We start from the raw sequence: 26793 nt of genomic DNA, 5'->3' as shown, positions 1-26793 counted from the left end.
TTGGCATATACAATAATAAATAAAGCGCCAAGGTAAGTACAATTAGCAGGAATCCCGCAATTAAGCAGTCTGGCTGCAGCACCAGAGAGGCATATTGATGGGATAAATCTGATGAATATGCAAATGATGTGACCTACCAGGAACTACTTTTAACCTCAATGCATTGATTCGATGTCGACGTGCTTACTAAACTATAAACTAACATTCCCAATAGGTTTAGATATGATTTGATTATACACTCCTTGGCAAATACATGGAAAAACATGGTCGTGATCATTTGGCACTACGTGATCTACTGGTCGTATCACATGTTCACGGATTACACGCAGTTCATTGAAATATATTACAACACTGACCATTGTAAGATTGACAAAAGATCAAGAGATTTTTAACTTCATGTGTTAACGTACAATTAATATCTAATAATAAGAATAAAATTTATGTATATTATCATCAAAGGTGGAAACAAAATTATTATTCTAAATGTATGATATTATTACGGTAAAACACCCAGGAAAACTCTATTGATCATATAAATGATAACCCACTAATAACTGCTACAAACTGCATCATGACGTAGTTGGTTGGTTGGTTTGTTGTTTAACGCTGCACTCAGCAATATTCCAGCTATATGTCTGTAAATAATCCAGTCTGGACCAGACAATCCTTTGATCGACATCATGAGCATCGTTCTACGCAATGGGGAGCCGATGACATGTGTCAACCAAGTCAGGGAGCCTGACCACACGATCGCCTTAGTTGCCTCTTACAACAAGCATGGGCTACTGAAGACCAGTTCTAACCCGGATCTTCACGGGTATAGAGTATGGGGTCACCAAACTGGAATCACTCATGGATAAGCTACATACATCGACTAATCAATAAATGTCAGTGGAGTCTAATGAGGTATGGCTATTTTAAAAAAATAATCATGGTTGCAAATCTGGCACTGTAAGTGAGTGAGTGAGTGAGTGAGTTTGGCTTTACTCCACTTTTAGCAATGTTCCAGCAATATCAAGGCGGGGGACACCAGAAATGGGCTTCACACATTGTACCCATGTGGGGAATCGAACCTGGGTCTTCAGCATGATGAGCGAACGCTTTAACCACTTGTCTACCCTACCGCCGGCACTGTAAGTGTGTGAGTGAGTTAAAATTTAAAGTCAGATCAGCAGTTTTTCCCCCATTCCTAAACTACTGGCACTGTTGAATAATTTGGTCAGTTGACAGAAATGAGACAGAAATATAGTTGAACCCTGACTTCTATTCTCGTATTTTCTGAAGTCATTTTTATATAAAATTGAAACAACAATGGAAATTATAACCATTTTGTGTTTGTGGTATTAATATCATATAGGAACAATAAATATGTTGGTTTTATTGCTGCTGCAATATTCCAGCTTTACAAAGGCTGAACCAGACGAATCCAGTGACTGATGTCATGAGCATCATGCTACAATGAGTGAGTGAGTGAGTTTGGTTCTAAGTTGCTTTTAGCAATATTCCCACAATATCACAGCGGGGGACACCAGAAATAGGCTTTCACACATTGTACCTATGTGGGGGATTGAACCCGGGTCTTCGGTGTGACAAGCAAATGCTTAAACCACTAGGCTACCCCACCGCCCCTCCCGCTACAATGAAACACAATAACCTCGTCACTTAGCCAGACAATCAATTAATTTAGCCATCATGTAGAATTACAGGTTTCTGGGTACACAGTTTGCACAGAATCTTGACAGGAATATTCAGTCTGTTGTCAGTCTGGTAAATCCATTTACCATATAAAAATATAATGTGGTCATAATATCGTCAAAAGTTACGTCATGACAAACACTGAACCAAATAAGTGACCACCCTGACCAACACACACAGCTGGCCATGTTGGCAACTTCACACATGCTGTGGTCATCCAGATATTTTTTTTAAATGCAATTTTTTTTCAGAATGTTATTTCCGATGACGTGAAGATATGTGATCGCTGGGGATTACCCCGCAGTTTAATCGAAACCACAGTATCGCAAAGAGCTTTATTGCAAGGGATGACTGTATTCCATTGTTCATGATAATTTTATAAAATATTCTGCCAAGCATCATTCAGAAAACAGAATTTCCAGAAAAATTGGTCCAAACACTTATTTTTCAAGTTTACGTAAGAGCTTACGAACGCAGGGTTTCACTTAAAAAACAACGGTTAGGGCAGTCAACCTCGATTTCACATATGTACAAAATTAAGATATTCATCTGTTTTAGTACATCCGACAAAAGTGCGGTCACAGTTGAGCATGATTCATTATATACAAATGGACAACATCACACATCTGTTGTGGAACCTGACTGTCAATGACTGACGATAATCTGGGGTTGTCCAGCAATTCAACAGCTGTTTAGTATAATGATAAGTGAGTGAGTTTAGTTTTACGCAATATTCCAGCAATATCACTGAAGGACACCTGAATGGGCTTCACACATTGTACCCCTGTAGGGAATCGAACCCAGGTCTTCAGTGTTATGAGCGAACACTTTAACCACTAGCCTACCCCACAGCCCCAATGATAAGTGAGAATAGGGTTACCCTCAGCAATATTCCAGCAACATTGGTAGAAGGGTGGGGAGGGCACCAAGATTTGGTTCTATATGGTTTTTCTAAGTTTGGATCAAAACCCAGGTCTATGGTTGGACCAGTGAACGCATTAACCAATAGGCTACCTTGACCAGTCATAAGCAGAGTGAATTTTAAAATTCACAAAAATGACAATGTTGATATTTATTTCTTGGTTTGGCAAAAGTTAAAGGCATTTCAGACCACCAATGATTTAAATGTGATGTCAAATCTGTTAAATGGAAGAATAGCGAGTCACGGTACTGAACCGTGATAACTAGTTGACTTGACATCAGTATCTAATGTCTCTGTGATAGTACACCTTATGATGGTGCATAACTCATAGGAATATGTTGTGATATCTCTGACATGAATTGACCTAAAAAATATTTATCTGATCAGTTTTAGGAATCAACTATAGAAGTTTGAAAGAAAAAATAGCAATGTTTTGGACAGATTTTTCAACTTAACAATATCTGTGACAGTCAGAACTATAATTTCCATACAGATACAAACATCTATTATCATGTACTCTTTACTATTAATGTCAAACACTGGTACTAGATCTACCAATATTACCTAAAGAGTGTTTCTGCTTGCCAAAATGAGCTGAAGTATTGATAGATGAGCTGCAAAGAGCTGATAAGGTGTATACTGCACTGACGATTCTGACTGTGATTTAAATAGTTCCACAAATATATGCTTCTGGTGCCAATAAAAAGATGCCTCTGGTGAAATCATTTAGTTATAAGAATCTTGGCTTCAGTATTTGTCCAATGTGAAATACCTCTTTCTATCCTGATGTACATTAAATAAAATATATCCCAGAAACCTGGCCTGACAATAACATCCTTCACTCCAAGAATATCTCCATATTAACATTTCAGCCCAGGGCCCACTTGCTCAAAACGATCGTAGCACCACGACCATTGTAAGTCTGTGATTGAGTATGGGAGTGAATGTGAGTGAGTTTAGTTTTTTTACGCCGCACTCAGCAAAATGCCAGCTGTAAATAATCTAGTCTAGACCAGACAATCCAGTGATCAACCGCACGAGCATCGTTCTACGTAATTGGGATACGATGACATGTGTCAACCAAGTCAGCGAGTCTTACCACCCGATCCCATTAGTCGCCTCTTACGACAAGCATGGGTTACTGAAGGTCAATTCTAACCCGGATCTTCACGAGTATAGAATATGGGAGATAGGATCATTCGTAGCACTACAATCACTTTTGGCAAGGTGACCCTGGTTAACACACTAACTCTGATCACCACCGTGGCAAAAAGCATGGCAACCTTGACCTCAGATCAGTATAAGGCACCGATTATGTTTCGCCCACAGATATAACAATAAGATGAGGATTCACTACTTGGAAATGAGGTATTATTTAGGAGATCTAACGGAATTATCATTTCAGTTACAATATTCTTTTTATGATTATTAAATTTTTTGACAAGAGGAATGATGACTAGATGCAAGGTTATCTTTCTCCAATATATGAAAGAACAAACACAGCCAATACAGACGATATGATCAATACTAGATATTGATTATTGATATATCATGGAAGCACAATCAGATTCTGTGAAATCATGAGGAACATAATTTACCGATTTTATCCCCAAACACCAACTCAGCCTAAGATATACCCAAACCCAAGTTTAAATGCTGTTATCCTAAGGCTCTTGTTACATAATAGCTAGCAACAGTAAGATCTTAAATGAACAAGGAACAGATTCTTAATTTACTGGTAGTGCAGTAATGAGATAATGAATTGAAAAATATTCAGATTCCAATTAACACAAACAGTCGGACATGCAACTAAACTTATCCGAGTTGTGATAATAATTTCAAGGCTGTTCCTTGCCTCAGAGTCTTGGACATTTTATTGTAATTTATCATCCAAGACTTATTCATGGGCTAATGTTACTTACGATTAACTGACAATCAGGGCCATGAATAAATTAATAATAATAATCATCACCTGACATATGATTGCCCCGAAATACCCAGTTCCTAAAGATGAAGAAACTCACTTTTCGTAACATAAAAAATACATCGCAGGTGCGTTGCAAACCACGAATCACTTAAGCAAATTAATAATTTATCTTGGTCTGCAACAGCTCGAAATGCTCCTACCCTCTTCCGAATTGGCGGTGCAACCATTCTTTCCACGAAGAAATTAATAAAAGAGGCTTGATGGATTTATGACTACTGATGATGACTTTGAGAATGCTGGGATGTTAGCTGCCTTTGCCCATTTTCCAGCTGATCCTGTCAAACATTTTCTTGATCTACTGTCAAACATTTTCTTGATCTACTGTCAAACTCAAATTTTCTTCATCCAACATTTCAGCCTGAGAATAAAGCGACTTCAGCCAGTGGTTTGATGCGAATGTAAACGGTGAAAAGTTACAAGGTGGATCACTGATCATCACTTACAAGCTATCGGTTGTTTGCAACGCACCCTCATTTACCCATTCATCGTTAGTCTGAATTACCTGTCTACAGGTAATGTTCACCAACGCCTTTAAAGGTTTATTTAAAAGAAAAATACATATATAACTCCCGCTTAATATTTCTGAATTTTAACAAACATCTTATTAATTTATTGTGGGAAAAACTGTAAATTTCTATATCAATATCCTACATGTCACTGTTTCCATGGTAACCTAAGAAGAAGAAATAAATGAAGGTAAAGGAAAAATCCCAAAGAAGGAAGTTGTTTGGTAAAGTTTTGGTAACAAAAAATAAGTGTTAAGATTTATCATAAATATTTTCATTTATTGGAGATGACTTTCGGAATGAATAATGGTAGCTGGAGAAACATGAGTGACAGTACAGGTTGGATGATATATGTTAAAACCTAATGACATCTCTTCTAATAGAACTTCTTCGCTTGTGCCTCTCTATTTTGTCTGCAAAAAAAATTAAAAAATAATTTTAGTCAATGTTAAAAACACACAACATGTAAAACAAGCATAGAGATCTAACGATACAAATTCTTGTTACCTTCAGCTGTTTATACTGAGTTAAATGCTTTTCGGATGTTTTTTCCTAATGTCTAATGGCATTATACAACAATTTCAATGAACCTTTACTGTTCAAAATCTGAGTGAGTATGATTTTACGCTGCTTTTAGCAATATTCCAGCAATATCAAGGCGGGGGACACCAGAAATGGGCTTCACACATTGTACCCATGTTGGGATTCGAACCCGGGTGTTCGGCATGACGAGTGAATGCTTTAACCACTAGGCTACCCCACTGCCCTTTTGAAATCTGAAGCTGCAACTAAGCAGTGAGTGAGTGAGTGAAAGCTGTGTTATGCCACATCCAGCAATATTCCACCAGCCTGTCTGTGTTAAAGACTGAACCAGGGACAGACTAAAACCATTTCTTGAAAAGAAATCATTATACAAATGTCATTATTATGGATGAACGAATGAGTGACGGAGCGGGAATGAATGTTCTCTTCCAGATAGGGACTTAAACACGAGTGAGTGAGTGAGTGAGTGAGTGAGTGAGTGAGTGAGTGAGTGAGTGAGTGAGTGAGTGAGTGAGTTTAGTTTTACACCGCACTCAGCAATATTCCAGCTATATGGCGGCGGTCTGTAAATAATCGAGTCTGGACCAGACAATCCAGTGATCAACAACATGAGCATCAATCAACGCATTTGGGAACCGATGACATGTGTCAACCAAGTCAGCAAGCCTGACCACCCGATCCCGTTAGTCACCTCTTACTACAAGCATGGTTACTGAAGATCAGTATTCTAACCCAGACCTTCACGGGTCACTTAAACATGAAATCTGGTTATTGTTTAATGCCAACTGGGTAATGTCCTGCCATATGATAACAGCCTGTGGATCATCATCAAGTCTGGACCAGACAATCCAGTGACTGGCATTAGGAACAACTATCCAGGTTGCCAAGGTAATGCTATCCAGATCACTGTGCCTGACACCCCATAGGTTCGTCACCTGTTATGGCAAGCAAAGGTCAATGGGAGAACGGGAGGCCAGTGAGAAATCGTAACCAGGAATTTTCAATTGAGAAACATGAAGTTGTGGTTGTAGTACTTACTTATAAACCATATATCCAATAATTAGTATAACTTGTGCAGCTAGAGCGATGAAAAACACCACCGGTGTTAAACAGCCAGATTGTGTAGGGCAGTTAGCTGCTGCGGCTCCAGCCTGCGAAAACAACACACACGTTAATGCTCAGATAATAATAATAATTAATAATAATAATTCATTTATATAGCGCGCCTAGTATCCATCTGACTAGTTGCTCACTGGACGCTGTAATCAGAATCTGACTATTAAATAACCCAGATAACACAAGCTGACTGTTAGTTTATCCCACCAGGTACCCATTTTAGGCTGGGTGAACAGAGGACATTATGAACAAACTCACTTGCCTAAGGTGAGACAACATGCATCACATGTGCTTCGTTGTGGGGCAGGACTAAGTCCTAGAAACTCTCAGGAGTCAAGATGCCAAACACGGTCACCCATCCAAGGATTGTCCGAGCTCGACGTTGCTTAACTTCAACTGATTAGTGACCTGAGCTCTACGCACATGACCACACACAGTTTTTTTATCATCAAAGGCAAAGAAGTCATTCCCCAGCCTAATAACCTCACTGTCAGAGAGACCCATTTTGGAGGCGGTCCAACAACCAACAACCAACACCGCCATGAACAATATTTCAGTTATTTCATCAGTGTGTGTTTGATGCAGAAGAGAAACTCAAAACAGTGATGAAAACACACCTTGAGTGAGTGAGTTTACTTTCACGCCGCTTTGGGCAATATTCCAGCAATATCACAGCAGGGGACACCAGAAGTGGGCTTCACACATTGTACCCATGTGGGAAATCGAACCTGGGTCTTTGGCGTGATGAGTGAACGCTTTAACCACTAGGCTACCCCACCACTCAAGGAATCCCTAAAGCAGATAGAGCAGATGGACCCCCGATGATGGCAGTACTAAGGAACACAACTCCTGACTGATGTACAGTACACCACTGGACTGACTGACTAAATACGGTTTTATGCCGCTTTTAGCAATATTCCAGCAATATCATGGCGAGGGACACTGGAAATGGGCTTCACACATTGTACCCATGTGGGGAATCGAACCCGGGTCTTTGGTGTGACGAGCAAACGCTTTAACCACAAGGCTACCCCAACCACCCGTACATCACTGGAAAGGAAAGTCACCATTCACATCCATGAGTTGTCCCTTATCACCATCAGCATCTTGGGTCCATTTGCTCAATCTGCTTTGGGGTTTCAGAAGCATTGCAAATTATCACTTGATGATCCCCCTCGAGACCAGTGAACAACTTATAACGTCGTGAACACCCACCTGCGGCCTCGTGAGCAGCATGGCTATATCATTCCTGGCATTGTTCAAGTTATCCTTCAACTCATGGAGGGTAAGCTGGACTGCCCCGCCCCTCCCTCCTGCTGCTGTCCCCCAGAACTCTGGATCATGCCGGCTTTCTGTTGAACATCATTTATCACCGATCTGAAACAAATGTCCATTTTATAACTCTGCAAAATCCCAGAAATAATTTAAAAAATTGTGCTGTTATCCAAATTCCAGATGGCAGTGTTTGAAATGAAGGTCCTGTATTTCTTAAGGCTTTGGATCTTGGGTTTGTAAACCATTAACTTCAAATGTTCGGACTATGACAATAACAGTGACTTTGATGCTTAATTTCAAACAGGGAAGTCTTTGAATAAATAGGTCTTGTCAGGGCAAAACAATGGTCGACAGCATGAGCAACCATTCTGAAATTGTATTTGCAGTGATGACTGTTTTGACACCAAATAGATTTTCTTTGCATGTCAATTTAAATTAATATCTTATTTTAACCATCATATAATCTTGTTAAAATGTACGGGAGAGTTGGTGGTTAACAGTTAGCCTACAATCTGAAACAAATCTGATAAAACAAAAAATGTAAAATCATCTTATAATTAGTTTATTAGATGTAAACCTTTTCCCCAAATAATCATACTGACATTCATGAAGACATACACAAATATATACATAAACACAACACTGGGAGCGAATGTAAATTTCAAAATTCTTGTAAAGTTTACCAACAAAGATGCTTGGAGTTGGAAAATCCAAATAAAAGGCAGGTAACTCTGCACATATTTTCATGATATTGCTTCATTATGGAAACTAAATTAGCTTCCTGTGTACAAAAAGCGTGTTTTCCCAAATCTATAACTGGGAAACAAAACATTTTTATCAGATGAATATTTGGTACTCACCTCATATCCCGTATTTGGTTTATGAGATCATTTTGATTATTAAAAACTCTTTCTACTTCATGTCTTTGGATTGTGTCAACATTGATTTGACCCTGAAAAAGACAAAAATGCAGGATCATGAATATACATTTTACAAGTCTGTCATGATGATTAACATCAATCACTGGCATACACACAATAGAACATCACAGAAAATGTTTATCAGAGCAATGAGTTGGGTAGAAAACCGCCTTAAACAGTATTTCAGTCACCAGGCAGAAAAGTCAGATGATGAAGTTCTCCAGTGTTTATTATCCACCTGACAAATCCACCAAACATATAGCCCGTTTGACTTCATTTTGAGACCGATGAATTGCTCACTAACACAAAATCTAATAATTACAACAAAACCAAATTTTGCACAGTCACATGAAATCAACAGACCAACTTTGATGATTTGTCTCATAATTTTGGACACCCGAATTAAAAAGTTGTTTAACAAACGATCATTATTTTGTTGTCACTTTTCGCTATTTCTTACGAGGGGGACCACTTGCTGGTAGAACAGCCAGGTGTGCGACTTGTACATATGAAATTGAAATTGCACTGCACACCCTTGTTGATTACCTGGCTGTTCTACCAGCTAGTGGTCCTCCCTCGTAAGAAAAAGTGACAACAAAATAATGATCGTTTGTTAAACAACTTTTTTATTCGGGTGTTATTTGTGTTAGTGAGCATTTCATCGGTCTCAAATGAAGTCAAACGGACTATAATCAGGGTTTGGAACCAATGATCATGGGTGTCTGTCACAACTAAGGGAGACAACTCTGCACAGGAAAAAAACAACAACAGTGCCCCAGACAAGTGAGGAGTGAGTGAGTATGGTTTTACGTGACTTTTAGCACTAATCCAGCAGTATCAATGCAGGGGGTCATCAGAATTGGGCTTCATACATGGTACCCATGAGGGAATTGAACTCTTTAACCACTGGGCTACCCCTCTGCCCCAAAACGGAGCGGAACTGAATATCTCCTCTTTAAGCAGGAAATCAATTCCATAATGCTGTCAAACCTTGAAACATGATCAGGCCAATTCCAGGTTTGAAACTAATGATCACAGATGTCTGTCACACCAAAGGGAGACAACTCTGAACAGTTAAGAAACATGGCCCCAAACAAAGGGGAGGAACTGAATGTCTCCTTTCAGTCACAGCAAAACACAAAAATAGTGTCAAATCAGCAGGAAAATATCAACATCAGTTTCACACTGACCCTGTCCCCTATATCAGCCTACCGTTTGCTGCTGTCCAGTCTGAGGGACTTGACCTTGGGGCACCTGTCCACCGGTCTGAGTACCTATGCTGATTTTAGACAACACCAGTTCCTGTCGGCCAAGGAGTTCGTCCATCTTTCGATTTAAGTCTTTCAGAGTCAGGTGAATGTTGGACTGTCCGTCAAATATCTGCTTCATTTCTCTCTCATTCTGGCTTTCAAACTGAAAAGATAAAAACAAAAAAACAAAGTTAAAACTGAAATGAAAAGTCAAACATCAAAACCAGAGACCTATAAAGAAGAGGTGTCTATGCTTGGGAGGTTATAAGGGCTATTTTCACTACTACGATTGAACTGCAACTCATATTTATAACTAATTTCAACATTTGAAACCATAGATTGTTTTGCATACCATACATAATACTGATGTCATTTTCAAAATCCTAATAACACATAACTATTGCAGGAAACAACAAAAGTGATTGTTTGATGAAACTTTACACGCTCATAAGTTACGTGGACATTATATCAAATATCAGCCTGGGAACAAAACCAGATAAATCTGCACAAGAATGAAAAGGTCAAACAGATTTATTTTATCTTAATCAAGGATATGCTCCCTTGCATCACCTACCCATTTCTCCTCATCCACCTGGTAGGGGTCCATTCGGGCCTTGTCAGGATGCTGCTTCTGAAAACTACAGAAAAACAAGCCTATTACAAAAGGATGCAGGGGAGATAACCCATATATTCCCCCCAAAAGGAGTTCTCTGCTCCTTTTACCATAAATTCATTCAGAGTGAGTACTACTGTTAAGAGACAATATATTATCCAACATGACACTTGACACACTTTGAAAACCAGGTCATAATATAGTTATTTTGTGGTGTTTAAAAATCTAGAATTTATGTTTCAAGATGTAATTTCAAGAAGCAGGTCCGACTAAATACAGGAAATTACACTTTTCTCTTATATGAGTTGTCTACCCTTTGATCACAAACTTAATTAAGAGTATGGTGGCGTTTGAAGATAAAGCACTAAAATTGAAGACAATGCTGTTATCATTTCTACAAGAGGCTGCTTCTAATATATCTTATCTGTAGTGAAATCAATGTTGTTTCCACGTCTTGCCATGTATGATATCCACTTACTCTTCCTTTGCTTTCTCAAGTTCCTTGTAATATTCTTCAAACTCCTTTTCAAACTTTTTCCTCTCTTCTTCAGAAACCTGGGCCTGCAACCAAGGGAAAGAAGTCAGTTTCAGCTGGACACATTGTTCCAAAAATGAGTGAGTGAGTGAGTGATTGATTGATTGATTGATTGATTGATAGATTGATTGAGTAGTGGAGTGAATATCATAATGGGGAACACCAGAAATGGGTGAGTGACACGTTGTACCCATGTGGGGAATCGAACCCAGGTCTTCGGGGTGATGAGTGAACGCTTTAACCACTAAGCTACCCCACCGCCCCTATTCCAAAAAAGGTTGGTAAGCAGTTATTTCTTACATATGTTTTGAGTGCATATTTGGACATAAAATGACAAAGGATGCCAGGAATCTGCTTCACAGTCTGAAATCACGTCACAGAACCTTGGTATCTACCTGGGCCTAGATTTTCGGCTCTCTTTAAGCTAAGATAGCTATGTTAATGTTAATGTATGGCAATATTCCAGTGCTAATAGAGTCGAAAATCTAGGGCCCTGGGCAAGACAAAAGCTGGGATTTTCTTTGATCTTCATGTAGCAGAAATGAGCCATAAGATCAGATTTTGTAATTCTGGATTAGAGTGAGGAGTGAGTCAAACCCATGCCGCTTTTAGCAATATTCCAGCAATATTACAGTGGGGGGACACCAGAAATGGGCGGCTTGTAACCCATGTGGGGAATCCCCAGGTCTTCGGTGACTACGCTTTTAACCACTTGGCTACCCCACCTCCCCTTCTGGATTAGACCTTACATTGAATAGCATTTCAATGATGTCAACCATCTAACACACTATCACAAACACACACTAAAAATTGATCACACTATCCAAACAAACACTAAAATTGATCACACTATCACAAACAAACACTAAAATTGATCACACTATCACAAACAAACACTAAAATTGATCACAGGAATGTAGCCCAAATTGTCACAAGCAGATCCTATGACAGCAAGGGAAGCAACTCTGCCCATGAGGAAAAAGGACAATAGATCATGAGTACTCACAGCTGTGCCGTCATCTGAAGGTGGGAGTAGTGAGTGGGTCAGGAACGACAGGACATCGTGGTCATCTGCAACATCAACATCATCATTGTAGACAAATCACAGACAGGACCGTTTGAACTGAACTTACAACCAGGACTGATTGACTGAGTTTGGTTTCGCCGAGCAATATTCCAGCAACATCAGGAACACCAGAAATGGGCTTCACACATTGTACCCATGTGGGGATTGAACCCGGTCTTGGCGGACGAGCCAGCGCTTTAACCATTAGGTTACAACCAGGAAAAGATGTCATATTAAACATTAAAATTCCACACACAAAAATTGACACTTGGAATTTGTAATGACCTTACAGTAGGCGTGAAACGAATCCACTATGAGGCGATTATGATTCGTATAACGAATAATAGGTGATAACAGTGTATGAAATAAGGCCGTCCGACCGCCGGACGAGCTAGATTTCTGACGGACGGTCTAATGTACAGCTAGCCAGCCGAAGGTCTGGTAAAACTTTTAGATGTTCCATACATCTGAGTAAATTCACCATATTTGGTCTGGTTAAATCCATTTTGGGCTGGTAACATTTTGAAGTTACCAGCCCTGATGTCAGGCTGGACTTTTGGCATATTTCAAACACTGGTAATAACTATGAATACTGGGTAACAAATACCAATTTTGCTATCGATATATACACAATTGGGATACGATGATGACATGTATCTACCAAGTAGGAGCCTCACCACTATATCCTGTTACTCGTCTTTTACAACAAGCATGGGTTGCTGAAGACCAGTTCTATCCCATGGTGTGTCTGAAGACTCACTACTTACCGGCCAGGCCACCTGTGGCTGCAGACACTCCCAAGTATCCGTTCTTCGGGAGGTTGATGTTTTCTACCCTCATACACATCTCAAACTCATTGGCGTTCTGGGTGAGGCCGTTGTTGACGAACACCTAAAACATATACGATTGATAAGCCATGAATGAAAATAGAACTCTACAGGAAAGATGAGTATTTTTTCTAAAACCCCTCAAACAAAGTGCTAACATCTGTGACTGACCATCACTCAAACAAAAGAGCAGAGTACAAATTGCTGCACACAGCAATATTCAAGCTATATGGCGGCGGTCTGTATATAATCAAGTCTGGACCAGACAATCCAGTGATCAACAGCATGGACATCAATCTACGCATTTGGGATACGATGACATATGTCAACCAAGTCAGCGAGCCTGACCACCCAATCCCGTCCAGTCGACAAGCATGGGTTACTGAAGACCAATCCTAACCTGGATCTTCACATGTCTTGGTCCTTGTAGAACATCAAATCATTTTTGCTACTCATTGAACAGATGATTTTGTTCCTAGATTGAAAACATTGTATTACTTCCAGAATGCCAGTCATTAACCATTGTGAACAGAAGTAACAGAGATGTCTATTCAACGGACTGTTATTTTAGTCAGCTACGTCCGGATAACAAAGCATTGTTCTCATAGCAAGTTGATTGTCAGGACTGATATTTTAGTCAGCTACGTCCGGATAACAAAGCATTGTTCTCATAGCAAGTTGATTGTCGGGACTGATATTTTAGTCAGCTACGTCCGGATAACAAAGCATTGTTCTCATAGCAAGTTGATTGTCAGGACTGATATTTTAGTCAGCTTCGTCCGGATAACAAAGCATTGTTCTCCTATAGCAAGTTGATTGTCGGGACTGATATTTTAGTCAGCTACGTCCGGATAACAAAGCATTGTTCTCATAGCAAGTTGATTGTTGGGACTGATATTTTAGTCAGCTAATTCGTCGGATAACAAAGCAGTGTTCTCATAGCAAGTTGATTGTTGGGACTGATATTTTAGTCAGCTACGTCGGATAACAAAGCAGTTCTCATAGCAAGTCGATTGTTGGGACTGATATTTTAGTCAGCTACGTCCGGATAACAAAGCATTGTTCTCATAGCAAGTTAATTGTTGGGACTGATATTATAGTCAGCTACGTCCGATAACAAAGCATTGTTCTCATAGCAAGTTGATTGTTGGGACTGATATTTTAGTCAGCTTCGTCCGGATAACAAAGCATTGTTCTCATAGCAAGTTGATTGTTGGGACTGATATTTTAGTCAGCTATGTCCGGATAACAAAGCGTTGTTCTCATAGCAAGTTGATTATCAGGGACTGATATTTTAGTCAGCTACGTCCGGATAACAAAGCATTGTTCTCATAGCAAGTTGATTGTTGGGACTGATATTTTAGTCAGCTACGTCCGGATAACAAAGCATTGTTCTCATAGCAAGTTGATTGTCGGGACTGATATTTTAGTCAGCTCGTCGGATAACAAAGCATTGTTCTCATAGCAAGTTGATTGTTGGGACTGATATTTTAGTCAGCTACGTCGGATAACAAAGCATTGTTCTCATAGCAAGTTGATTGTTGGGACTGATATTTTAGTCAGCTACGTCCGGATAACAAAGCAGTTCTCATAGCAAGTTGATTGTTGGGACTGATATTTTAGTCAGCTATGTCCGATAACAAAGCATTGTTCTCATAGCAAGTTGATTGTTGGGGACTGATATTTTAGTCAACTACGTCCGATAACAAAGCATTGTTCTCATAGCAAGTTGATTGTTGGGACTGATATTTTAGTCTGTAAATCCGTGAGAGAGTTTGACAGATTCCACTGTATACTGTAAACCATGAAATTAATGCGTCATGAGTTTAATGCGAAAGCCGAGGGTCTAGTCTAAAATGCATCACAAAATTAATGCAAGCTCAGGAATTTTATGATAAAATGAGACACCCTGAATCTTTGATGTTGTTAATTTTCTTTCACACTTGTTATTTACCAAATAACCTGAATTGGCGCTTTTAAGCAATGAATGGAAATAAGCTGACGATGTTTTGATTACGCTGCCATGTTTGATCACGTGATTGCTTGCTATTACTTGTTTTATGGCAACATTTATAAACGTAATCCAACTTGAAAGACTTCTGTTGAAATGGTTTGCTCAAATTAAAGGGTGAGTAAAGATCGCTGAAATGATCCTGCATGGTTGGAGAATGTCCGCCAGGCTGATGTGCTTGAGTGACTTTAAACAATGACCAGTGATTGTAACCAGTGATAAGTACATGTAACTTGAGATACCTGTAGTGAGGAAATGGTGCAATGTGTAGTGTCAACACTTCCGCTATTGTTACATAATTTGCTGATGAATAAGTTCAATGGATATCAATTAGTGTCTTGGAAGTAGTGCTCATTTGTCAATTAATTTTATGAGATATATCTAGATTGTTGTTATATTCTGTAGACGACAAGAGATTTACGTTTTCTGTCTTTTATTAAGTTCTCAAAAGTAGACATGGTCAGACTGAAATGCGTCATTATAATAATGCGAGAAGAGTACAGACGCATTTTTCGCATTAATAAAATGCTCGCATTAATTCCGCGATTTATAGTATTCTGCATTTGAATCTCTAGTTTCCACATTTCAGAATAAATCTGTTACAATCCTCCTCCCTCTGATGCAGCATCTACATCCTCTACCCAGTCAGACTGATCAATAGTGTTGGGAATTAGTTAAAATCTCATAATTGATGATTGGTTCAACCGATCAATCATCGAAAATAATTGGTGAGTGTCCTGGTTATGTTTGTTAATGCACCAAAAAAAAAAGAAAAACATGTAGTTCTTATAATATTTTTTCTGCAAATTGCACAAAAGCATATGCAAATTTCACATCTTTACAGGATGACTAGTATGTTAGGAACATAAATTTCCTTGAGTATTCAAGATAAATTCAATCCTGACTTGGAATGGGCTTGTAGTGCTTATGAAATGTAACAGACAAAACCAACCTTGTGAAAAAAATATTGTTAATGCAAACAAGTATTCTAAAATTTTTGTGTTCGATTATGAGAAAACATGATCGATTGCTTGGTCGTTTAGTCATTGCGACTAATCTTAATCGGACCACCACTACTGATCAAGCTACTCACTGTGATGGCCTTGTTGTAGTACTCTATCCGGAGACGTACAGGGAACGGCTTTGTTACGGAAGTCTCTCAAACAACCACCCAGCATCTGAGACTGACCATCACTGAAACAAAGGAGGAGAGTGAGTGAGTACAATTTTACACTGCTTTTAGCAATATTCCAGCAATATCATGGCATAGGACACCAGAAATGGGCTTCACATATTGTGCCCATTTTGGGAATTGAGCCCGGGTCTTCAGCGTGATGAGCGGACACATTAACATGCTACCCCACTGGCCAAAAAGGAGGAGTGAATAAATAGGGGTGAAACGGTATACTGTGATATTACTATCACTGGCCCGTGGTATTTTCCCTTTGGTTCAGTATACCGTAATGCAATAAAAAAATTCGGCATTTTCAGTTTTCGTACCGTTTTTCTATCTAGTCATAAAATGACAGTTTTGTTCATTCAAAATAACAAAGATAATGGTAATTTTTTTCCATGTTATTAAACAATGTAAGGTTTGGCTCTTGTCAGTTTTCTGCAGTTTTCTGATCAAATCTCATTTACCAAACCTAAACGGACCAAACAGAACGTCTAGTAGTAGTACTGGTACTGCAATACGAACCGTACCGTGGTAAGACTAAGAGCATACTGTTTCACCCCTAAGAATAAAATCCCCAACATCTGGTTCATGTAGAACATCTGAACCCTTATGATCTGATCAGATGACCTTGTGCCCAGATATGTTTGTCCACAAGTTTAATGCAACACTCAGGAATATTCCAGCGATATTGGAACGCCCTGCAAATGATCAAAGCCTGACCAGACAGTCTACTTCAGGAAGGTGAGTGAGTGAGTGAGTTTAGTTTTACGCCACACTCAGCAATATTCCGGCTATATGGCGGCGGTCTGTAAATAATCGAGTTGGGACCAGACAATCCAGTGATCAACAGCATGAGCATTGATCTATGCAATTGGGATACGATGATGTGTCAACCAAGTCAGCGAGCCTGACCACCCGATCCCATTAGTCGCCTCTTACGACAAGCATGGGTTACTGAAGATCAATATTCTAACCCGGACCTTCATGGGTCCCTACTTCAAGAGCAGAATCATGATACTTACTTTGCATGATCAAATAAAAGAGTCCCATCATTTGTCACTGCCATGATATATGGGTTGTTTTGCTGAAATGAAATAACACATACAATTAGCTCTGTTGATTAAATATAGAATTGTTTGACTATATTGAGTGAGTGACTTTAGTTTTACACCGCTTTTAGCAATATTCAAGCAATATCATGGAGGGGGACACCAGAAATGGGTTTCACACATTGTACCCATGTGGGGAATTGAACCTGTATCTTCGGCGTGATGAGCGAACGCTTCAACCACTAGGCTACCCCATTACCCTTTATTTCACTATGATCACAAACAGTCAAATGAGAAAGCAAAGGAAGACCCTCAGGATCTTTTTGGACCACGCCCCTCCACCATGTGTGTTGAAATATGAAATGGCCCATTGAAAACATCAGGGTCCCTTATGGCCTTATTAATCCCACATGGCTCGATCCAACTGAACACCGGTGCCCTTCTAAAAATTATTTGGATTTACATTGGTTAACCATATTGTGTAACCATTTTGAGATTTACCACTAGACATGTCCAGATGACAAAGAGTGTTCAGACATTTTGAGATAAAACATCACTAGATATATAATGATTTTCCATTTAAATTAAATTTCCTGATCTGCTGGGCATTGTTTTATATGCAGAGATTACGATTACCGTGTGAATATTAGAGTAAACTAAACCAGAAATAGCAATCAGCTGCCTCCAAATGTCTTGGTGATTCGGTTAAAACATAGCTAATAAAATAACTCCAAGAATCAAATAATTTCGATGCTATGGTCGGAATAAATATATCTGAAATTATAATTTTAGCAGGATTCATGAATTTTAATATTGCATTATTTTACTCACAAAGTTTCATGAATATTATAGACTCAGATGTCAGAGATTCATTTAATCAATTCCAAAATGTCCATGTTCCACGTCAAACACTCAACTACGCTAAATGTCAAACATGAAACCATGTTCCAGGTCAAACACGTAAGCATGTTCAGGTCAAACATGAAACCATTCCAGGTCAAACATGTAACCATGTTCCACGTGAAACATGTAATTACGTCAAATGTCAAACATGTAACCATGTTAAAACATGAAACCATGTTCCATCAAACATGTGTAACTCGGTGCAGGAAAACCATGTCAAACATGTAACAATGTTCTTGCAACCATCTTCCAAACATGGTTCCAGGTCAAACATGTAAGCATGTTCCAGGTCAAACATGAAACCATGTTCCAGGTCAAACATGTAACCATGTTCCACGTCAAACATGTAATTACGAAATGTCAAATATGAAACCATGTTCCAGGTAGTTTGAAACCATGCTCAAACAACGCTAGTTAAATGTCAAACATTTTTCCAGCAAACATGCAACCATGTTCCAGGTCAAACATATCACCATGAAACCAGTTCCAGGTCAAATATGTAACCATGTTCAGCAAATGTCAAACTGAAACCATGTTCCACAAACATGTAACCATGTTCCAGGTCAAACATGAAACCATGTTCCAGGTCAAACTTGAAACCATGTTCCAGGTCAAACATCAAATATGTTGCAGAAAACCATGCAACTAAATATCAAACATCAAATATTCCAGGTCAAACATGCAGAATGTTGCAGCACGCCTGACATTCTTGTCTTCCACTGTGTAGAATGTATCAGCAGCCTGACATACTGACACTGTGTTATGTACACACTGTCACTCTGGCAAACAGATGCTAAAACAAACACATCTTGAGAAGGAACAAGACACTGTCGTCTGTGCAAGCATAACTTTAACTCACAGTTAATATACTCACCTGTCCGTCATTATCAAATGAATCAAGGAAGATACCGAGACCGTCCCACTTGTCGTTGCTGCCGAAGACGTCGCCTTCCACGCCCTTATCCTTGGTGTACCAGATAGCCTACAGCACACAAATCGCACATAATTGCCAAGTTAACATAATATTTGGATGCATGGATCCATTTGTATATCCAGTCAAAATATTTAACACACTCATACTTCTTGGTCTCTTGCCTTTTAATGAAATCAGTCACTATCACAGAAATAGTAACTGTGAATATTAGTAAAATCTAAATATTTTTTATATTTGTATACTTATCCTGCACTACTTACTTCCTGCACTTATTGCTAACGGCTCGAAAAGCGTGGCTTGCCAGATGATGTCAAAAAGATGTAGAAGTGCAGGAAGTAAGTAGTGCAGGATTAGTTAAAAATAGATTTTATTCAGCTGTTTACAGAAGCCAAATTCAAGGCCCTTCAAAGATATTTTACCTAATTTTAAGACACTTTGAACATGATCAGGACACGTTTTACTTAAGGCCATTGCAAGGTCTGCAGTCAACTTCAAAGCCTTAAGATATTTATCAATTTTAGGCCTTCTTTCATCGCCATAACCACTGAAGATTCAAATTTGAGGCCTTTTTAAAATCACATATTTAGCCCATTATGATCATTCGTCAGACTTATTCAAGCCTATATATACATCCCTTGTAATGACGTCTTCATACTATTCGTAGCAATGTTTGAAAAAAACAAATGTGATTAAACTTAACAGGAGAAAAATAAAAAAAAGAGTGAGTGAGGTTTTAAGCTGATTTAAAGAGTTTCCAGTGAAACATTTCGCAAAGGAAGGACACCTACCATGCCGTCTGCTCCAATACGCCCTCGACCAGACACACGAACAGCAACCTCAATCTCCCAGTTTTCATATTCAAGGGGGTTCTTTGTCCACACATATCCTGTAAAGAGACGAGGAACAATGAAAGATACATTTGATTTACATACATACATACATATTTGAACCAGAATAGTTCTTTGTTTCTTCAAAATTATATTTTCAGAGTTAAAGTGTTAGTCTGATGAGTATGTGAGTTTGCTGTCGTGTCACCTTCTTTTTTTGATTACTTGGTTTATGGATCCGCCAATTCCATGTGAGGAATCAACCCTGAGGTGTCGGTGTGACAAGTGAACACTTTAACCATAGGTTTACCCCACTGACCCTAAGTCCTAAGTAGTTTGCCCCTAAACAGGAGAGACATGCTTTCTAATGTTTGTTAAATACACCCATAAAATAATACGAATAATATCTTATGACTTTACTTGAGTACCAAAAAGAAACAATACATTCTGTTAACCATGTTGTTTTCAAGATGGCGTTCTGGAAATCCTCTATGAGAGGCTACTAATGGCAACAAGATAATCAAGTTGTTTTTCTTAATTTCTTATCCAAATCAGTCGGAATCAATCATTCTCACAGTCAGCCATTCTTGTGGGATCTAGCATGTGGCGGCAGACTGATAGGATCAAAGCAGGTCCCACACAAACCACTATTTCCCGCTGTAGCGAGCACGCTCACTACACAGACACTCGGATAGTACAAGATTTTGCACTTTGTTAATTGATAAACATATCAATTCAAATTAGTGAGTGAGTTAAGTTTTACACCGCACTCAGCAATTTTCAGGATATATGCCGGCGGTCTGTAAATAATCAAGTCTGGACCAGACAATCCAGTGATCAACAGCTTGAGCATCGATCTACGCACATGGGATACGATGACATGTGTCAACCAAGTCGAGCCTGACCACCTGATCCGTTTGTCGCCTCTTACGATAAGCATGGGTTACTGAAGATCAATTCTAACCCAGATGTTCATGGGTCAATTCCAACTAGTATGATCCATGATCTAACATCGTCATCAACCCGAGTCAATCTCAGTGAACAACACAGTTGTATCAGTGTAACCATGGTAACAAGGGATGGTTATTCTGTCAAGTTAAGACACTTCTACCGACTTGATGAGTTCACTAACCACTGATATTGGAGATAAGATCTTGCCCTCATTCCACAAAACAGTCTTAGCGCTAAGGCACATGAAACTCACTGTGGAATATGTATGGGAGTTATGTTTATCTTACTGCTGAATTTGCTATGTGGAACATTGTCAGGGAGTACGCTTTATGCCTCTTCTGGCAATATTACTGCATTACTAAAGCGGGAATGGGATCCAAGCTTTCATTGCACATGTGAGGTGAGGTGAATCTGGGTTTAACGTCGTGCTTGAGAATATTTTGCTCATATGACAACGTGCATGCGTGTGTATGTGTAAGTGCGGCTGCTTGTACTAGCCCAGACTGAAGCTGGTTTTATAGTGCTAGCCCACTGAGATACCATGCCGCAGTGAAGCATGAATACCCCACTCAGACACATTATACTGACTCTGAGCCGACCAGTCCTTGTTGTACCCATTAATGCCAAGGGCCAGGCAGGGACCAACAAGTACCATATTTTAACGTCTTTTGGTATGAGGCGGTCGGGGATCAAACCCGCGACCTTCCGGTCTCTCGGCGGACGCTCTAACCACTACACCACGGAGGCGGTCTGCATATGTGAAGAGAACCTAGGTCTTTATCACGACAAGTGGAGTGAGTGAGTTGGGTTTTATGCCGTGTTTAGCAATATTCCAGCAATATCACAGCAGAGAACACCAGAAATCGAACCTGGGCCTCTTTGTCATGACAAGCGAACGCTTTAACCATTGGGCTACCCCACTGCCCCCATGACAAGAGCAACAAAGCCCACGGGGATGCTAAACTTCTTCAAATAGGTTTTTATGAAACTTTATTCAGCATCACACTATTACAACTGCACTGTAACTACGGTAACACTCATTAGGAAGATATAGGTAGTTTTTAACAAGTTATTTTCTGGTCCTCTAAAACATGATGAAAAAAACTGTTACAGAAAATACAAATTCACTGAACTTTGTATGTATTATCGATCTCTTACCTTTTTTGCTCCTCAGAGATGGGGTCAACCGGATTCCTTCATCCCCTGCAAGTGCAGCTGAAAAACAATATAACACATTTTAAGATTTTATTTGTTTTCTGCTTTTGACATAGAGTACCTGTCATAATGTGTTCCACATTGTCAGACGCTATCACTGATAACCATCTTTCCATGACTTGGTATTAAAAATTCCCGCAGCAAATTATAGCATGTTTTTTTCATTCAAATATTCGACTCCTTACATCTTACTTTCTGAAAATTTAATGGACAGGGCAAACAAGATGTATGAAATAATATTCAAGCTATATGAAGGTGGCCTGTAAATAATTGAGTCTGGATAATGGATTAGAGTGAGGGAACATGGTTTTACGTCGCTTTTAGCAATATTTCAGCAATATCACGACGGGGGACACCAGAAATGGGCTTCACACATTGTACCACTGTGGGGAATCGAACCCGGGTTCATGGAATGATGAGTAAACGCTATAACTACCAGCGTTCATGATCATAAATACACCATACATAAATGACATCCTTTTAGTGTTAATTAATATCACATAGGGCATAAACAATAATAAAAGAGGTTGAAACTTGCTGAGTGAATATCCAGTGTAGGTAAAATATAATGCCTCGGACAATTTGCTTCAAATTTTGGATAAATTTTGGATCAATGTCCATCTTAAAACTATGAACATTGTACAATGTAATAATAGCATTCATCAATAATGATCAAATTATTTATTTACAATTTTTGGTAACAAAGCCATTCCGTTGTTGCATTAAATGTTTCATGTATGAAACAATAGGATATTATTACATGAATAGATAAGGCCAGATCAATTTTATTTCTTGTTTACGGCTCCAACGGTCGTATTTTTTGAAGGATAAGAAAAAATATTCCCCACTCAAAAAATAAAATCCTAATTTTTTTATTGGCCAAAAATGTGAACTTAAATATTTTTTGATTGTTTTTGCCCCATATACAATTCCTAAATTTCCAAAAAGTATTGTATTGTAGTATTTTATAGGAATATTACTTAAATGATTTTGTTTTCCCTCCTGCCTCTAGGTTTTCTGAGGAAAAAAATCCGAAAAAAAACAAGAAATAAAATTGGTCTGGCCTGAAATATATAAAAACATGAACTGAAACAGGAGTGTTTTATGTAGGAAAGATGTGTGGATCATGTATCATATCATCTGAGTATATTATCGATGCAACAATGAATTGTGACAAAACTGACATCCCTGGGATCTGATGTCATCCCTGACAAATTTATCATAATAAATCTTTCAAGGGTTATCAACAACAGAAAACCTCAATTCATCCATGACAATAGCATTGCCATAACTTCACTAGCCCCTAGCCTGGATTAAGCACACCTTTCCCTCCCAAGGCCATTTAGCAGTGAGATAGTATCAGATCTCACACGACAGCTTGTTAAACAATAAATATGGCTGTGATGTAATCAGGGCTTGGGGACATTACACCGCTGATAAAGGCTGGGTCTGATGTAGAAGGAACTTTAATTCTGGGATTACTGTCACAGAGACAGTTAAACCGCCGACTGGACATAAACAATGGTTAATGAACAGAATAATGTGAATCAAAATGAGTAATGAAAGAAAAAAATGAGTAATGGTCAAAATGAGTACCGGTAATAAAAGAAAATAATGAGTAATTTAAGTCAGAACAGGTAGCTTTTCACCTGGCCATAAAAAAAATCAGATCTCTATTGAATGCAGCTGTGATATTATTTAAATGTATTTCAAGATAAAACAAATCGGTAGAAGCTGATGTTTGAGATGAGAATTTGGGGATCAATTTACGAATGTACTTTAATCATAAGTTCAATAGTTTCCATGTTTATTATGACAATGAACATGATAAAATATCAACCCTCTGCTCTCCTGATTGACAATCTATGCACTTAGCCAAGTGGTGAGTGAATGAGTGAGTGAGTGAGGAGTGAGCTAAACTTTTAAGTTATGCAAGCAGCATTTCAGCCACAAAACTAAGACTAAACCAAAGAGGTGGTCACAGATCCTAACTATCACAATACATTGCAATACTGAATTCTAGGTGCTTCCAAGTTGAAAAAAACAACCATTCCAAGGTCCAAGACAAGCAAGATTTTAAACAAACAAATGGATTTGGTCTTTCCATGCTTACCATATTTCTGTCAAATAACAGTCCTGTATTTTGGCAAAGTCTCCATATGGAACTAAATAGTTTTCCAATGTTATCATGGCAATGAGTGTAAACTGTAAAGGTTCTGAAAATTCATTTCAAGAGCAAACTGAAAATACAGGATTGAGACAAAATCGTGAGATTAGAAAGCTAAAAGAGCGGGTTCAGAAAAACTCTATTTTGGACCTGTAGATATTTTGTGTTAGACGTCTGGGGTTATTTACATATAAAAGAATGTTCAACCTCTGAGGACAGTAAACTATGTTCATAACAAACATACTTATAGTGAGTGAGTTTAGTTTTATGCCGCTTTTAGCAACATTCCCATAATATCAAGGTGGGGGACACCAGTGATGGGCTTCACACATTCTGCCCATGTGGGGAACTGAACTCAGGTCTTCGGTGTGATGAGCGAACACTTCAATCACAAGGCTACCCCACATACTTATAAGGAATGGATGGTTATAATGAACTAGGTATATTTTGTCCCAGTCTCATACAGTATATTTTAGTTGTAATGCATATAAAGAACTACTGTTATAACAAACTAAAATTTGGTTATTTAATATATCGGTAGTTTACTGTATCTGTTATGACTTTTGTTTAGGCCAGACCAATTTTATTTTGTGCTTTATGGATCTGCCTGTCATATTACTTACAAGAAAAATGTTTTAGATTGTTTTTTTGCCCAATATACACTTCATAAATTGCCTAAAGTAAAATACTTTGAGTATTTAGAAGGAATATTACTTTGACTGGTGATTTTATTTTTATATTTTTTTCCCTCCTGCCTTTAGGTTTTCTGAGGACAAAAATCCGTAAAACAAGAAATAAAATTAGTCTGGCCTTAATGATATTTGTTTTCACTCCTGGAAAATAGAATTGGCAAAAATTACGGAATAAACAGTCTTTGGAATAATTGTGAATGCCAAGATCAGTATTATACAGACTACAGTGTAAATAAATCATTGACATAAACCACACATTTAATCATATCAATATATTGGCTACATGATGCTGACAGAAGAGATGAGCTAATTGAAGTTCTAGAATTCCCATCTGTAAGTCAGTTATCATGGTGTTACAAGAAACAGCTGTCCATATACATGCATCCATCAACACCTGTCAATCATTGACACCTGAAACAATGTCCCTGCTGTGAATACTGCAATTTCTTCTATTCATTGAATTAAATAACACTTCCCTCAATATTCTGAAATTTAGTCTAAAATGGGAATGATCTGGCAATGTCTTGACAAATTATTATTCAACTTTGGAATATTTTGTTAAAAGCTTAAATGTAAAAAAATAAATCATTATGTTCACTGGTGTTCTGACTGTCAGTTTTAAGAGTGTAAAACTAAGCATGGTTGCTGGTGTTGCCATCAGTGAAATATACATCAACAGTGATCAACAGCATGAGCATCAATCTATGCAATTGAGATATGATGTGTCAAGCAAATCAGCTAGTCTGACTAACAGATTCTGTTTGTCGCCTGTTACCACAAGCATGGGTTGCTGAAGATCAATTCTTACCATATATATACATTTATATATTAATTACCAATATGACAATTATTGTTGTTATTTTTACAACAGAGATGATTAATTAAACAGATGTAATTTACTTGAAAACATCATGTCTTCATTGTGCCTACACGTGATTGAACAAACAAGGTTTCAGTTCCTGATTAATAAACATAATTCATTCAATCCGAGATGAGCCTTATCTGAATGACAATCAAGAAGTCCTACAATAGAATGGGTTTTTTTTTACAAAGGCAAAAACATGTGAAACATAATATCACTTAAGATCCCAATAGTTTAAAGGACAAATCTTCCGTGTTCTCATTCAGTTTCAAACCGGTGCAACTTTAATTCTTTTTAACATAACGTACACTTCAAATTGAGCAATTGTCGGATGAATAATTATTAAAACAACCATGTGAGATGATTTGGAAACAATCTTAAATCACTATCAGTTAAAAAACGCTATTGTAAATAAACCATATGGGACAGCTGATAGCTACACGTGTACAATTTGTCCAACCAAAATGTGCCGCATACCCCTCAGGATTGACAACTTACCTCCGCCATGTTCCCAGAAAGGCACGCTTTGATCTTGCTGCACAAGATGTGGGCCTTTAAAACTGAACTTGTACTCAAATTTCCTCTTCGGTAAAACTGCCTGAGCGATTAAAACACAACTTAACAAAACAACAACAGAGCAGATCGCTTCGGTGACAGCCATCTTGAAGGTTTGAAACAGCTCCCTCTGTAGCTGTGTCCCCGAACTAAGAGGAAGTAATTCTAATTTTCGCTTGAGCGACAGCCGTTATA

At 38.5% G+C, this 26793-nt stretch overlaps 1 protein-coding gene across 1 annotated transcript; it reads right to left on the bottom strand.

Moving 5' to 3' along the window:
• Nucleotides 1–5372: 5372 nt before the first annotated feature.
• On the bottom strand, nt 5373–26724 carry LOC124279652 (protein ERGIC-53-like). The gene is given in 17 exon segments (XM_046715489.1): nt 5373–5523; nt 6692–6804; nt 7985–8064; nt 8067–8146; nt 8905–8996; nt 10177–10377; nt 10789–10852; nt 11306–11388; nt 12369–12433; nt 13196–13319; nt 16360–16410; nt 16412–16460; nt 17466–17527; nt 19270–19377; nt 20118–20215; nt 22266–22322; nt 26542–26724. Coding segments are annotated over 17 exon segments (1527 nt in total). The 5' UTR covers nt 26705–26724; the 3' UTR covers nt 5373–5486.
• Between the last annotated feature and the right edge of the window lie 69 nt (nt 26725–26793).

Source organism: Haliotis rubra, unplaced genomic scaffold, assembly GCF_003918875.1.
Source record: "Haliotis rubra isolate DU_JTF1 unplaced genomic scaffold, ASM391887v1 Scf254, whole genome shotgun sequence".
Classification (NCBI taxonomy): domain Eukaryota; kingdom Metazoa; phylum Mollusca; class Gastropoda; order Lepetellida; family Haliotidae; genus Haliotis; species Haliotis rubra.
Note: the sequence above shows the minus strand (reverse complement) of the source record. Positions and strands in the feature narration are given on the sequence as shown.